The 16,316-nt window shown below is 37.9% G+C and overlaps 1 protein-coding gene across 6 annotated transcripts in view; it reads left to right on the plus strand.

The window, feature by feature from the left end:
- The window catches only part of LOC120524437 (apoptotic chromatin condensation inducer in the nucleus-like), a 192,656-nt gene that overhangs the window by 154,943 nt on the left and 21,397 nt on the right, over positions 1–16,316 (plus strand). For 5 of the 6 annotated variants that reach the window (XR_005632797.1, XM_039746308.1, XM_039746292.1 and 2 more), the window contains one exon: positions 15,848–16,007. Coding sequence is in view for 5 of the 6 variants with exons in the window: in XM_039746308.1 (XP_039602242.1) it covers positions 15,848–16,007 (160 nt within the window). In the remaining variant the exon portion in view is untranslated. Of the gene's footprint in view, positions 1–15,847; positions 16,042–16,316 lie in introns of all 6 variants that reach the window. The other variant, XM_039746314.1, reaches the window with a different exon arrangement.

Genomic DNA, 16,316 nt, shown 5'->3' on the forward strand with positions numbered 1-16,316 from the left:
TTTTTTTTTTTTAAAAAAAAAAAACAACAAATGTGTGACAAAATTTTACAAGTAAACAATTCAGAAAAAGTTGCAGGTAACCTTTCACCACATATGTAAAGCTAGGTTACCAGAGAGTGTATCTGGACTACTGGTAGCCAGGCAGACTAACCATATGAATTTATATTTTATTCACCCCAGCTCATACAATGAGTGTACCAGAAGAGGGGAGGTGAACAGGACACCGTATGATTTTGTGACTGATTTTAGTTAGCGATTAAAAAAAGAAGCAAAAAAAAAAATGGAGAGCTTAGACATCATGGAATGGAACGTAAGGGGCTCGGAGCTGTCAAAAATGTCACTCTGGCTTCCTAAATCCAATACTGCCCTTAAAAGGGTGGGGGGTACATACAGCCTCCAATTCTTAGATGGTGGTCTGAAAATGGCAGGTTAGGCAAGATCCTAAATCTCACAACTAGTCAGTGTCTTAAAGACATAGAAAATCAAAGGACTTAAATTGCAAAAACATAGGTGGAACCAGTCATGTAATGTGACTAGCCTGCTTCTTAATTCAGTCTAGTTCACAACTAACTTTGACTGTATCAAACCTGTTTGATTTTGTCTTTCGCTGTGTGGGTTGGCTTATGTGCATGGTTGCAGACAACCAAGGCATGCTCATTTATAAGTAAAATGCATATACTGCATTGACCTGGAATATGGGGCCTTTGAATCTCACAAACAGAAGAGAAGCTTGTCCATCTGGTGTCTAGTTTGTTCTTTTCACTTAATGTTAGAAAATAGTAAAGGGTCTTGATTGTAGCTGCCCTCACCATAACTTTTAACTCTTAGTAGAGAGGGCCCTGTCAGACAACCTGTTGTTGGCTGTTCAGAAAAAAAAAAAAAAGTGGAAGCATAACTGTGCTGGAAGGTTGGCATGCGATCACTAAATTTGTCATGGCCTGTAATTTTTTTCAGTTATTTAAATTGACATTGTCACATGGTCAAATTGACATGGTATTTCAACAACAAAATCATTTATTTATATAGCGCATTTTCATACAACAATGTAGCTCAAAGTGTTTTACAAAATGACAGCGAAACTTACAAGAAGCAGAAAATAAGATTAGGCAATAATATATATATATATATGTATATATATATATATATGTATGTATATATGTATATGTATATATGTAATTCACTAAGGCAAGACACCCATGGAAAGCACGCCGGAAGGGGTGTGGATTTACTAAGTCGCCGACAAGTAAGACACCTATGGCGCACGCAGGAAGGAGCCACTCCCACCAACTCCAAGACCATTGGATAAGACGACAACTCGCAGAGCCACGGCCACCATCTTGGACGCGACGACACAGAAAAAAGGCGTCATTTATATTCGTCTGGCGTAGAGGCCACATGCACCTCCGAGCCACGTTGACTGTTCATAGAGGCATTTTTCTCGCGGTGGTGAATTGCCATATGCAGTGTGTAAACCGGTTTGCGAGGGGTATCCCATGGGATCCTTAAAACAATCCTTTACAACTGAGATTAAAAACACAATGAAGTAAGCAGTAAAATCCGCGTTTTCGGTTACGATGCATGACCGCGTGCACCATAGCAAACTGTTTTACACACTACATACAGCAATTTGCATCCGCGATAAACCTGCGTCGTCTTAGATGCTCCTGCAGGAACACGGAAAGTCTATGTGAATCACCGGTGCATCTGGACTGTGAAAAGACGACAACGACTCAAGTGACGAGTTGGAGGTGGCACATGAGCGATGGCAGTCCACCAGTGTTCAGTCACGGACGATTGTGTGTTGGTTCGTTCCGTCCATTGTTACAATGTTGCTTTATTACGTTACTGATTTTTTAAATTTTCTCCCTGTGCTTAAAAATCATTAAAAAACCGGCCTGATTATGCTAGTTGGCTAGTAAAGAATTAAGTAACAGCAGAAAATGAAAGGTCAGATGGCTGGGAAGACCAAAAATAAAGACTATTTAGGCTGGAGAAAAATAAAATCTAAAGGGATTCCAAGGCAAAAGACTACTCACCCACCACTGAGCATTCTACCTAACATAAATTGTTCTTAAATCAAACTTAAGTTTTTGTGCTTCACATGATAGGAATTTGATGAAGTTGGTCTCATGGACAGCTGAGACACCTCCCTTCATTCTATCATCCCAGTGGGCTGCATGGAGCCATCAGGTGATGGTGGCAGCACAGATCACCAATACAGAAGAACCGAAAAAAACAGAATAATGAGGATTAGTACAGATTCCAAAACCTTTGCCCATACAGTCTATTGGGAATACAACTTAAATGTATCTATGAAAAAGTCAAGTCAAGTTGGGGAGCATGCACTGATACAGTGCGTTGCCGCACCCACTACACAACGAAACAACTCAGGATCCCGGTTGGCAACCCCCCAGGTAGACATGCAGTCCAGTCCCACCCTCCGGTAATGACCCTCTATCTGCCGCAGCCAGGTATTACTTGGGCAACCCCTTGGCCTGGTCCAGCCACTTGGGTCCCCAACAATGAGGATCTTATGAGCTGGATTACCCTCTGGGAAATGCACAACATGATTGTAGTGCCGTATCTGACGCTCCCTCACAATGCAGGTAATGTGACTCCATTTGGGACTCCATGAGCAACTGCTCATTCGACATAAAGTCAAACCAACGGTACCCAAGGATTTTCTGGAGAGACACAGTACCAAAGGAGTCTAAGTTTTCATTCCAGGTCACTGGATAGCGTCCATGTCTCGCAAGCATATAGCAAGACAGGAAGCACCAGGACGCTAAAGGCTTGGACCTTTGTCCTTTTGCATAGATATGAGGAGTGCCACACACCCCTTTCCAGTGACATCATGACCAACCCCCTTCCCCATGCTGTCCCAATCCGTCTACTGACTTCATAGGAAGAGTCACCAGAGACATGAATGTCGCTGCCAAGGTAAGTAAATCTCTCGACAAGGTCGACACTCTCTCCACAGGCAGACGCACTGCTGATGGCTGTGCCCAAGAGGTCATTGAAGGTCTGGATCTTGGTTTTTATACAGGACACTCGCAAACCCAGACACTCGCTCGGACTCCTCACTCAATCTCTCGACCGTCCTAATCAGAGCCTCCATTGACTCCACGAAGATCACAGCATCGTCAGCAAAGTCAAGATCAATGAATCTTTCTTCACTAACAGATGCCCATGAAAAAGCCATATTAAAATAATGGGTTCCACATTATTAGCCTGGCAAATTTCTATAGGCCAGGTATTCCAGATTTTATGTGCATAAATGACAAAAGGCCACCTCACCACTTCTAAGCTTGGCTCTTGGTTATAAGCAGGCCTACATTTGAAGATCTAAGATTACGACTTGGAGTGCAGGGAGCCAGGCGTTTCAAAATATAGGTTAGAGCAAAATTATTTAAGGGTTCATAAACCATTAGTTTTATTTTTGAAGTCAATTCTGAACGACACGGGTTACCAATGTATTGACACTAAAACTGATGTGCTCAAAATTTCTTTTTCTAGTTAGGATTCTGGCTGCTGCATTCTGCACTAATTGCAAGCTTTTGATGTCTGTCTTATGTACTCCTGTAAGAATTGCATTTACCTAAACCTTAACCTAAGTACAGTAATCTAGTGGACTTAAAGAATCAATTTTTTAGCGTCTTGTAAAGTTATTAGGTCTAACTTTTTCTATATTCCTTGAGTGAAAAACTGCAGTCCTAGTAATCTGGTTAATGTGTGATTTAAAGCTTAGTTCACAGTCCATGATTATCTCTCAATTCTTTACCTCTGCCTTGATTTTTAAACTTGAGGCCAGGTTTGTACTTAATGTGACACGTGCACCTGTGGATGCTGCTGTTATGCAAGTGGTGTATAGTTTATGTGCATATTTTATGCAAGTCTGGAGGATTCCACTGTGTGGCAGAACAAGGTATCACAATGAGAAATCAGTTTTCGGCTTCGCTGTTATGTGAATTCCCCAAACATTCATTAAATTTCGAACACTTTGCCACGGTATCTCAGAAAAGGATGGATGTTTAATGATTACATCCATCAATCCAGCAGTGCCAGCAAGTATCTAGCGTGAGGCAGAAATACTCTGGACAAGACATCAGCTCATTACAAGCACACACATATATTATCGTCATTTTAGTATCACAAAATCCCCAAACCTGCATGTCCTTGGAAGGAAATTGGAGCACATGGTGGAAACCCACCAGGAAAACATGTAGGCAGCAATGCTACCGCTCCACCACTGTGCCGCCCCCACATGTGTAATTATTAATAGTATTCATTATTTAAATGAAGTTAAGGACAACTTGAATGCACTGAACTCCCCGATTAGTATTTCTATTTTTTTTTTTTGCTGGTTCTGAGGATGTGCTTAGAGGATGCGTCAAATGTACGCTATGAATGCATGGCAGCCATGCTGTGTGCACATATGCGTTCTGAGTGTGAAGTATCAAGTTTACTTCTAATGCCCTCGCTAGAATCCTGTTTGCCAATCAATAAGGTTTGTTTTTTCCTTATTTACTTTTGAGAAAGTTTCTACTCAGCCATTCAGAAATACTCTTAAGACTTTGGATCAGGGAGCTAAGAGCATCCGAGTCATCAGGTGATATAGATAAATAAAGCAGTGTGTCATCTGAATAACTGTGGTAGCTTAACTTGTGCTTTGAGATAATCTCTGCTAATGGAAGCTTGTAGATTGAAAGGAGCAGCAGACCCAGAATAGAGCCTTGTGGTACAATGTATACAATATCATGGGTCTCTGAGGTACAATTACCACAACTAGCAAAGAATTTGATACCTTTTAAATATGACTGAAACCAATTTAAGAAGCTGCCAGAGAAGACCACTCGGTGTTTAAGGCGATTTATAAAAATGCTTAATAATAATCTATGGTGTCAAATGCTAGATAGATATATACTTTCTTAATCCCAAGGGGAAATTCACATAATCCAGCAGCAGTATACTGATACAAAGAAACAATATTAAATTAAATAGTAATAAAAATAAAAAAAAATTTAAAATAAAATTAATGATAGCATTTACTCCCCCGGGTGGAATTGAAGAGTCGCATAGTGTGGGGGAGGAACGATCTCTTTAGTCTGTCAGTGGAGCAGGACAGTGACAAAAGTCTGTCACTGAAGCTACTCCTCTGTCTGGAGATGACACTGTTAAGTGGATGCAGTGGATTATTCATGATTGACAGGAGTTTGCTTAGTGCCCGTCTCTCTGCCACAGATGTTAAACTGTCCAACTTTACTCCTACAATGCTGCACTCTTGTCTAAAAAAACAATAAACAAATATATGAACTCTGTTAATATTAACCCGCAAATCATCTGCTAGTTTAACCAGTGCAGTTTCTGTGCTATGGTTTGTTCTAAAACCTGACTGATTCTTCTCAAGAATGGAATGGTTAATCAAATATGATAAAGCTCTTTAATGACAGCCTTTTCTAGAATTTTACTTAAGAAAGGCAGGTTAAAAATTGGTCTAAAACTGATGAAGACAGAGGATCTGATTTAATTTTCTTGAGCAGTGGTTTATCAGCTGCAGTCTTTAGACTGTCAGGGAAGATCTTAGTATCTAATGATGAGTTCACAGTGTCAAATACACACGTTATCAGTAAGGACTTGTTCAAAAAAAAAAAAAAACAACATGTTGGTACTGGGTCAAGGATGCAGGTTTCAGCTGAGAAATTACTCTTATGTAATTCTGGTTCTATTCCAGTGAAATAATTTAACTTGCCTAAAAGGGCATGCTGGTGATTCAGTTGGATTAACTTAGTGGAGATGTACTGTATTATGTCTAATATCTATTTTGTGTTTAAAAAAAATTCAGCAAAAGCCTCAAGTTCCACTAGTAGTTTTTAGGAGGCATTCCATTTAGTGAGCTGAGTTTAAAAGATGATCAGTAAAACTCTTTACTATTACTAGCATTATCAGTTAAAATTTCAGAGATGAAAGGACTGCCTTTCAAGGAAGACTACTTTGTTGTATTCAGTTATTTTTTTCCTTTACATTTTGTAAACATCTAACTTGGAATGACATTGTAGGGCTGGGTAATTGCATTGATGTCCAGATTTGATTCTGATGCACAGTGCCCCGATTTAGATACAATACAGATTTTTATCTTGACTGAATTAGCATGCACTGGTATATTTGAAGTGGTGGCTTTTGTAGAGATTACTTAACCATGCATAGAGAACATTAATATTATGTGACAAATTTCAGGAGCATACTGTTTGAAGGATGTCTACGTAGTGACTTCATAACATAAGCTTAAATATGAAATGACATCTAAGAAGAAATACTTGATTAGTAATGAACAGTTAACATTAATTTGGACAGTGTGCCACAGAATATTGCTCTTTTAAAAATAAATAAAAATTATAAAGGACTACCCTCGTTAAAAATTAACTATAGTTTAACATATGTATCACCACATCAGAGTCCACACATTGTGATTGAGCGCCTTGTTTTAATTCAGTGGAATAGCATCCACTTTATAAAACATCTACACCAGGGGTTCTCAAACTCGGTCCTGGGCGATCCCTGTGGCTGCAGGTTTTTGCTCCAACCAGCCTCTGTTTTTAATTGGACACCTGGGCTAATTAAGTGAACTGTTGTTTCCCAGATTCCCTGTTTTAGGAACAATATACAAATTAAAAAACTAAGTTTGGTAAAAAAAAAAAAAGTAATGTACTAAGCAGTTGCATGTATTTTTTCTTTTTGACAGTATTTTCATCTTGATTGTCATTCTACTCTCTCTTCTAGGTGTTCTAATTGTTTAATTTGTTATTTGCTACTTTGTGGGGCTGACGCTAAGGTAGTTGCAGCCTTTCACAATTGAGTGTTTGCTTGGGTTTCTGCTCTGCTTGTTTTTAATTGTCATTATTAAGATTCAATGAAGGGAGCAAACTGCACAGAGAGGGTGAAATATAATAAAGAGAGACTTAAGCTTTTAAATCCATAGCAAAAACATAAATATTTCTAAGTTTCTTATAAATGTAAAAATCATGCTGCTGTGCTTTTCTGAATGAATAAAAGATGAATATTAGCTAATTAAATGAGATCAGTGCTATCAGGTGTCTTCACTGATTAGGAATCTGGTTGGAACAAAAACCTGCAGCCACAGTGGTCCCCCAGGACCAAGTTTGAGAACCCCTGTTCTATATCATTTTTCAAATGTTATAAAATAATCAAATATTGCTTCAATAAATGTCATTAGATAACTTATTCATGGGTTATGAATGTCCATGCAGACACCCTTCACCTAAACTGTTAGACAAATTTATTCCCCTATTGGACATTTAAAATCTTGAATTAGTAGAAATTAAAAATACAATGAGAAGACTTGTCTTTCTAGAATTTTAAAAGTTACACATACAGTATCTTCAGTTGTTCATGTGTAGCAGTCCCCTTAATCAGTCTCAAATGTGTCCTCACAGTTCCTCCTCAGACTTAAAGGAAGCTTTTTTTAAATGTGGATTTATTGCTGAATTGGATGAATACAACATTAAGGAAAAGGAACCTGCCATTGTGACTAATTAGTGCTGGGCGGTATGACCAAAATTCTCTATCATGGTATTTTTCAAAATCATACCGGTTTCACGGTATTCAACGGTATTTTTTCCAATGAATGAGTGGATGTTAACCACATTTTCCACTGCAATTACTGCAGTAGATTGGCTAAGAATAACCTATTCCACTGTCATTAGCATTGTACAAAAAACATTTTAATGTGCATATAAGTATTAATACAGGTTTGCATGGCCCCATAAAGTGATAGCGTTCAAGGGGGTGGCACTAATGAAGAGAAGGAATTGCATTGCATGACCGATACAGTCAAAATATAGAACCTTTTTATTGAACAAATTTTGCAAACAACTTAAACTATAATTTTGACAACATTTTCAACCATCCAAAAAGGCATTAAGACTTAGTAAAATATCCAGAGGTGCTTGTCAGAAGTTGTATTACACTGAACATGTCTTGGAAAAGGAATAAATAGTAAATATTTTTTGTAAACCAACTACACTTTCTGTTAATGTTGACAATCTCTGTCCACTGACACGTTAAAGTGACTTTTTAAACAACTTTACCATCATTAGACTGCATAATATTTAAACTAATAAATAATAATAAAATAGTATTATTACTGATAGTTGCACTATTACTTCAAGACTTCAACCTCAGATGCATTACACAGTATTCACCAAATAAAAATAAAATGAAAAAAGTGCGAATTGGTGATGTCTTTACCAACTGAACCATCATTTAAGCAAACTGAATGGACCTATGGGGGGTGGGGTGTGGAAGTATTAGTACTACCTCGGGGTTTTTTCAGTTGTAGCTTTTTCATGCACTTTTTGGTATACTTGTGTCACATGTGAGCAAATTGTAAAAGGAAACAATGAATAAACATTACTTGTTATTCAATACAATCATTTGTGTTGGTTTACAGCTTGTTACCCCTGTTGCATTCTGGCTGCTGAAATTGTCTTGGCTAAATTTCTTGTTTTGAAAATCTGGCCCAACTGAATTTGTAATTGAATAGAACTGATGTATGGTTTCTTATTTTTCTAGATAAAAATTACTATTTTTTGGGCACGATGTGAATTTAATCAAGGTTGGAGCTACCCGCTGCCTCCAGTGAAGATTGTTTAGGTTGTACTCATTTAGATTACGTTTTATGGGTGATGTCAGTATAAATGATTTATCAAATTTGTTTTAGAACAATACTTCTGAGCTGCAAAGCTTACATATGGCTTTGCTTTTATCCAAAATTCGATATTGAATTGCTGATATGGATCTTTTTGGTGGTATTCTGGTACATGTGTGACAAATGTGTACATCATTAGACCAGTGGGGTTCTGATTTGATAAACATCAATTTGATAACCTGTCAGATCTCTTTCATCACTTTAATACATCTACTGGAGGATCATCTGCAAAATCAGAAGGCAAGTACTCAAAAGTTTTAAAAAAAAAAATCCAGTAGCAAAAGTAAAAATGTATTGGATAATGAGTAAAATACAGGAATGTGCAAGAAAGAAACCTGCTAAAGGTATGTGGAATCTCCTACATCATTAATAACAAATGTCAAAAAAGAAAAGAAATGCTACTTTTCCTTTAAAAACGTTTAATACCGAGAGATTTTTGGGTAAATGTATATAGTACTTATAAATTTGACTTTCATCTTAGCAATAATATAGAATTTATTGGGCTTCATTAACCAACATTTTGTGTTGATTTTTGAACCGTGTATGCCACAAACACAAAGCAAAAACTCTAGAATCAAACAAAATGTTATTCATATTTAATGTGGCCAGGCTCAGTGAATAGTTAAATTTAATGTTCAGGAATATAAGTTTAAAGGATGTAATACAAGACCTAAATAGATGGTTGGGTTTATGTTTTATTAACACTGTTTAAGTTTTTATATATTCAAATGAAGCATTTTTCAGTTACATTTGTGTTAGGAGTATTTTTTATTAATTTTAAGCAGTGTACACTAAGAAATCTTTTGTAAAACAATGTGTTGAACAGAACTCTTTATATTTGTATATCTCAGTTAGGAGTGTCACATTCCTTTATAAAACACACTATAGCACATGTGCAAAATTAAGTACCAATCCTCTACAGTGCTATGGTAGTTATTGTGGAAATTCTTTACACAGAAGACAGTCTGATTTTGTTTTTCTGTAGAATAGGAATATTTTTTTAGAAACTCAGAGGCAAATTATAAAGAAGGCAGAAGATGGAGAAACAAAATGCCACATCACAATGTCATTAGTTTAGATCTAGTTTTTGAAAATAGTTGGTGCAGAGCATAGAAGATGGGGAGTTTGATAGAAAGCACTTACCTGTAAATGTTTCACAGCCGCTACTCCACTGCTAGGATCAGCATTGTACTGTTGCACAAAGTGAGGTAATGGTGTTGTCTCTGATCTCAAGTGAGTTGCATGGCAAAGATGGCAACCTCGGTGTATAGACCGTGGACAAGGCAGATGAGTGTTTGTGAAGCGGACAGTGGCTCTGGAGGGCAGCTAAGAAAGTGGGCGATGTTCTGGTGAGCCCCGTGATCTAATAGCAAAGTGAGGATTGTGGGTGATTGTTGTCTTTCTGGGAGAATGCATCTCATTACATGCAGGAATGGGATCAGGACTGGCATGGTAATGTCAGTTATATAGGTAGTGCTGGTCAGCATCCCTTCCACAAGCACCAGGTACAAATGAGCACTGCAGCTAATAACACCTCCCACCATATGTGTTGCAAGTTTGTATACTGGATGTGTTAAAAGTAGCTGATCACAAGATAAGAGTGCCATATCAACCCATGTCTTTGAACATAACATATCAGGCTGTAACTGCGAAATCTTACGAATGCATAGTATTTCAAGGAAGTGATGGTGGATCTTTATGGCTATCCTAGGATAATGTTTCGTCATAAATGTTTTTTGTTCTGCCACATTGAAATCTAGGTTAGTTTTTTGACTATTAATATGTCTATAGGTATACAGTGAGGAACATAAGTATTTGAACACCCTGCGATTTTGCAAGCTCTCCCACTTAGAAATCATGGAGGGATCTGAAATTCACATTGTAGGTGCATTCCCACTGTGAGAGGCAGAATGTAAAAAAATTCAGGAAATCACATTGTATGATTTGTACAGAATTTAGTTGTATTGCACTGCTGCACATAAGTATTTGAACACCTGTGAAAATCAGTGTTAATATTTGGTACAGAAGCCTTTGTTTGCAATTACAGAGGTCAAATGTTTCTTGTAGTTCTTGACAAGGTTTACACACACTACAACACAGATTTTGGGCCACACCTCCACACAGATCTCCTCTAGATCTGTCAGGTTCTGGGGCACTGAGCAACACGGAGTTTCAGCTCCCTCCAAAGATTTTCGATTGGATTTAGGTCTGCAGACTGGCTAGGCCACTCCAGAACCTTGATATCCTTCTTACAGAGCCACTTCTTGGTTATCCTGGCTGTGTGCTTCGGGTCATTGTCATGTTGGAAGACCCAGCAATGACCCATCTTCAGTGCTCTGACTGAGGGAAGGAGGTTGTTGCTCGAAATCTCACAGTACATGGCCCCATTCATCCTCTCCTTAATACAGTGCAGTCGTCCTGTCCCCTTCGCAGAAAAGCACCCCCAAAGCATGAGGTTTCCACCCCCATGCTTCACAGTAGGGCTGGTGTTCTTGGGAGGCAACTCCTCCTCCTTTTTCCTCCAAACATGGCGAGTGAAGTTTAGACCAAAAAGTTCTATTTTGGTCTCATCTGACCACGTGACTTTCTCCCATGCCTCCTCTGGATCATCCAGATGGTCATTGGCAAACTTCAGACGGGCCTGCACATCTGATGACTTGAGCAGGGGAACCTTCCATGCAATGCGTGATTTGAAACCATGACGGCAAGAGTGTTCTACCGACAGTGACCTTTGAAACTATTGTCCCAGCTCTCTTCGTGTCATTGACCAGCTCCTCCCTTGTAGTTCTGGGCTGATTCCTCACCTTTCTTATCATCTGTGATAACCCACGAGGTGAGATACTTGCATGGAGCCCCAGTCAGAGGGAGACTGACAGTCTTCTTTAGCCTTTTCCATTTTCTGACAATTGCTCCAACAGTTGATCTATTTTCACCAAGCTGCTTGTCAATTGCCCCATAGCCCTTTCCAGCCTTGTGGAGGTCCACAATTTTGTCTGTGGTGTCTCTTGACAGCTCTGTGGTCTTGTCCATTGTAGTAGTTGGAGTCTGACTGACTGTGGGGTGGACAGGTGTCTTTAAAGAGCTCAGACAGATGCTACTAATTAAGATTACTAAGTGGAGTAGAGGTGGACTTCTTAAAGGCAGAGTAACAGGTCTTTGAGAGCCAGAATTCTTGCTGATTGCCAGGTGTTCAAATACTTACATGCAGCAGTGCAATACAAATAAATTCTGTACAAATCATGCAATGTGATTTTCTGAATTTTTTTTGACATTCTGTCTCTCACAGTGGGAATGCACCTACAATGTGAATTTCAGACCCATCTATGATTTCTAAGAACTCTTATCTGAGAACTTGCAAAATCGCAGGGTGTTCAAATACTTATGTTCCTCACTGTAGGTTTAGTATATCTTTATTCCCCAAAGGTTTTTTTTTTTTTTTTTGCAAACATTCTTTAAGTTAGGCAGAAAAATGCCCAATTACACTGCTTGATGTCATTTGTACTCTGTGTGGATTAAAATTGATTAGGTATTTTAGTGTGTTAATCATTTTATTTTCTTTTGGCACAGTACATTAGTTCCTCTTTACATAATACTGTTTTTTTTGTTTGTTTTTTTAATGCTATTTGTTGGGAAAAAGTAATAATTCATTGGTCAAGAATAGCTGTGATTAATAGATTCTCTACAAAACATTTGTCATGAAAACTTTAATTATTCTGGTAAAATTAAGTGAGTTGTTTAAGTTGTGAACATAGTGATTTATTTTAGATATGTGTCAGAAAATTAAAAACATGCTGTGATTTCACAAAGTTTGAAGTGTAGAACCTCTAGCCCATGGGTACCTTCAGGATAAAAAAAATAGTCCTAGATATTAAAGCATTATACAGTGGTACCTCGGTATACGTCTGCTTTGGAATAAGTCCAACTTGGTATACGTCCTGTTTAGAGGCGAAATATTTTGCTTGGTATACGGCCTTTGTTTGGAATACGACTCGTATGCTAGAACAACACGTGTGGTATACCGGGCGCGTGCCTTCAAAAAAAAAAAAAAAAAAGGGGCCAAGTTTTAACCTGTACAGTAATCCCTCGCTATATCGCGCTTCGACTTTCGCAGCTTCACTCTATCGTGGATTTTATATGAAAGCATAACTAAATATATAACGCGGATTTTTCGCTGCTTCGCGGGTTCTGTGGACAATGTGTCTTTTTACTTCTTGTACATGCTTCCTCAGTTGGTTTGCCCAGTTGATTTCATACAAGGGACGCTATTGGCCGATGACTGAGAAGCTAGCCAATCAGAGCACACAGTTAAGTTCCTGCGTGCTGAATGCAATGTTAACCAGGAAGTCTTGTCTCGCTCATTCAGCATCAACGTGTTTCGCTGTGTAAAGAGTTGTGCTCTTTTGTGTTTATCTTTGTGCATAGTCAAACCCTTCATTATGGCTCCAAAACGATCTGCTACTGCTTCAGGGGCCGTGCCCAAGTGCAAACGGAAGATGTTAATGATTGCCGAAAAGGTAAACGTTTTGGATTTGTTGAAGGCTAAGATTCTTTTTATTTAAAAAAGTAGGAAAGGAATATAAGATCTACGGCCGCAGTGTCCTTTTAACCAGGGTGCAAAACGAGTTGTATGTGGATGTAATAAGGCAGTAGTCTGGATGGAATCTGCTTTAGGAATTTGGATTGAAGACTGCCAGAAGAAGAACAAAGGCAGTGCTTCACAATCGCCTGAAGATGCTCCTTTGGAAGAGCTGTAACGCTCTCCTTTGTTGTGCAGTAAAATTAAACTCATTGTTATCGGACAAGTCATTTTCATTTATTTCATCTAATTGCTTTTGTATTTATGTATTTTAGTATTAAGCAGTGTTTAAATTATTTTATACAACCCCATCAATGTATAATATGCCAATAACAATAGGATTTTTTTTTCATGGGAACGAATTCATCATTTTCCCATTATTTCTTACGGGGAAAAATTTGTTTGGTATAAGTCCTGTTTGGTATAAGTCCAAGGATCTGGAACGGATTAAGGACGTATACCAAGGTACCACTGTATTCTCTAAGATCAATATTTGAAGTAAAGAACGTGTTTGTGTAATTTGTATCTTGTTCTTATTCTGTATTCAAATGAAAGTAAAACAAAATCATTTAACAATAGTTTGTGCAGTGATCAGAGGTATATCTTCACAGGTTTAGCATAGTTGGTTTAAATCCAAATCATTCACTCACTACATACAGGTTGTGTTCAGCCAGTATTTGCTTGGGTATTCAGAGAGTTCACCTACATCCTAGAAAATTGCATGTTAACTAAACTGACCCAATTTAAGTAAATGTGGCTATGTTTATAAATGTGCACTGCAGTTTTTTTTGCCACGTAGTGCATCTTAATTGGCATAGATATTGGCTTAATTGATATATCAGTTTAGTGGTTTGAGGGTTGATAATGTAACATAATATATGCACAAATGATGAAAGGCTCATATTTTAATCTTTAATACTTTTTGGTATTGAGAGAGCATGGGGGGTGTTCAGGGGGGGATCTGGTGGGGTCATGAAGTTGCTGGAAATGGGGGTGTTGTGTTCCAGATATTTCTGCCAAAAGACAAAGGTCCAAGTCTTTAGACTCCTGGTACTTCCTGTTTTGCTATATGTTTGTGAGACCTGGACAGTGTCCAGTAACCAGACTCCTTTGGTACAGTGACTCTTCAGAGAATCCTTGGATTACTGCTGGTTTGACTTTGTGTTTAATGAGCCTTTGCTCATGGAATCCCAAATGAGACACATTATCTACGTTGTGAGAGAGAGTCAGTTATGGCATTACAGTCATTGTGGCGTAGTTCTCCGAGGGTGCAATGGTTCACAGGATCCTAGCTGTTAAGATCTCGAGCGGCATTACCAGGCCAAGGGGACGCCCACGTAACACGTGGCTGTGGCAGATAGATGGTCATTTCCAGAGGGTACAATTAGACTGTGTGACCTCCTTTTGTGTTGCCAACCAGGATCCTGAGCTGTTTCGTCATGTTGTAGGTGCAGCAACGTGCCGTACCATTGCATGCTTCCCGACCTGACCTGATACTTAATGTTTTTGCTCCTCCTAGTCCTGCACATTTTCAACAGTATCAATGTGCAAAATATCATTGAATTGTTTATTAAAACAGATTAAATAATTTGGGCATGGCGGCTGTTATGCATTAAGGTATTTTATCGTCTTTTAGGAATAACAATCACTGGTTAATTGTAGAAGGCAAAGTAAATGCTTTTTCACTCAAGTATCCAGACTTATACATTTCATATCAAAGTTTTTTTTATATATATATGGCTCATTCTCTGGCTTTAGATTATGAATTTTTGCAGTATAATTGTAAGCCTTGATCAGTGAGGTGGCTGAGTTTCAAATACAGAGAACTAGTGCACAAAAAGGTGTTTAATTTTAATATGACATTTTGATGATGATGATTAAATTTGTTCCCATATGTGTATGAGAAAAGCTTCTACATCTTCAGTGTAAATGTTTGCATATATATTGTGTACCTACAGTGACAGTTTATGCCATTTATTAAAATGTTTGTGTTTTGTTAATATAGTAGTCTTACAATGTTTTATTTGAAGGAGCTAATTAGTGAGTTCACTGAATTTACTTTTTTTCTTTTGGAGATATTTTAATGAAATATTAATATGAAATCAAGATTTACAATGTTGAATTTTATAGTATGCATATGAATCACCTTTCCAACTAACTGAGCAATATAAAATTTGTGTAGGGCACACATTGATGTGTATTGTTTAAATTTTATTTTGTATCTGAAGCCAGCTTAATAGAATGCTTGTTCAGTTTAATTGAAAGATATCCAATTCAAACATAGTTGTTTCCATTTTTCCACCATGCATAGGACTCAATAACATTATAAAACTAAATAAAATGGACCTTATGTCCCAAGTATATATAAATGTTTACTCTCAAACCCTACTTCCTTTCTGTATTTACTGTTTTTTGTAGTTTTCCTTTTAATTTTTGGTTATCATACATGTATTCAAAAATGTAAAAAAAAATTATTAATGTAAAAAAAAAATCTTTTTTCCTCCTTTCCTTAACCCCACTTAAAAAAAAAAAAACAAAAAAAACAGTGAGGTGAAACAAGACTCCTCTGAGATGATGGAGTCTGATAATCGGACGGATGCCGAGGTCAGTGAAGCTCAATCTGAGGGCAATTCAGACCCAGGAGAGGACAGCAGCAGCTGCAGCAAGGCTGGAGATGAACGAGGGAACGAGAGTCGTTCCGAGGAGGTAAGAGGAAGGTGAAGAGAAGGTGAATCAGCAGGTGAGAAGTGAAGTGGATAACAGATGCACTGAGGCAGATACTGACCAGGTCTAGACATCAAAAAGTACCCATGGCAAATTTGTTTACAAGGTTAAAATTGTAGGTTAATATGGTTGGCCAAGTCAGAATTACAGATTTGTATTAATTATGCCTGCCTAGCTTTTATGTTATAAATTCTTAGCTTCAGGTTAATTTTTCGAGAGCCTATCTTTTTAATTCAGCATGTTTTCAAAGTTTGCAAATATGGTATACGTATTCAATTTGTTTTTGTCTTT

The sequence above is a fragment of the Polypterus senegalus genome, chromosome 1 (genome assembly GCF_016835505.1).
Source record: "Polypterus senegalus isolate Bchr_013 chromosome 1, ASM1683550v1, whole genome shotgun sequence".
NCBI classification, from domain to species: Eukaryota; Metazoa; Chordata; class Cladistia; order Polypteriformes; family Polypteridae; genus Polypterus; species Polypterus senegalus.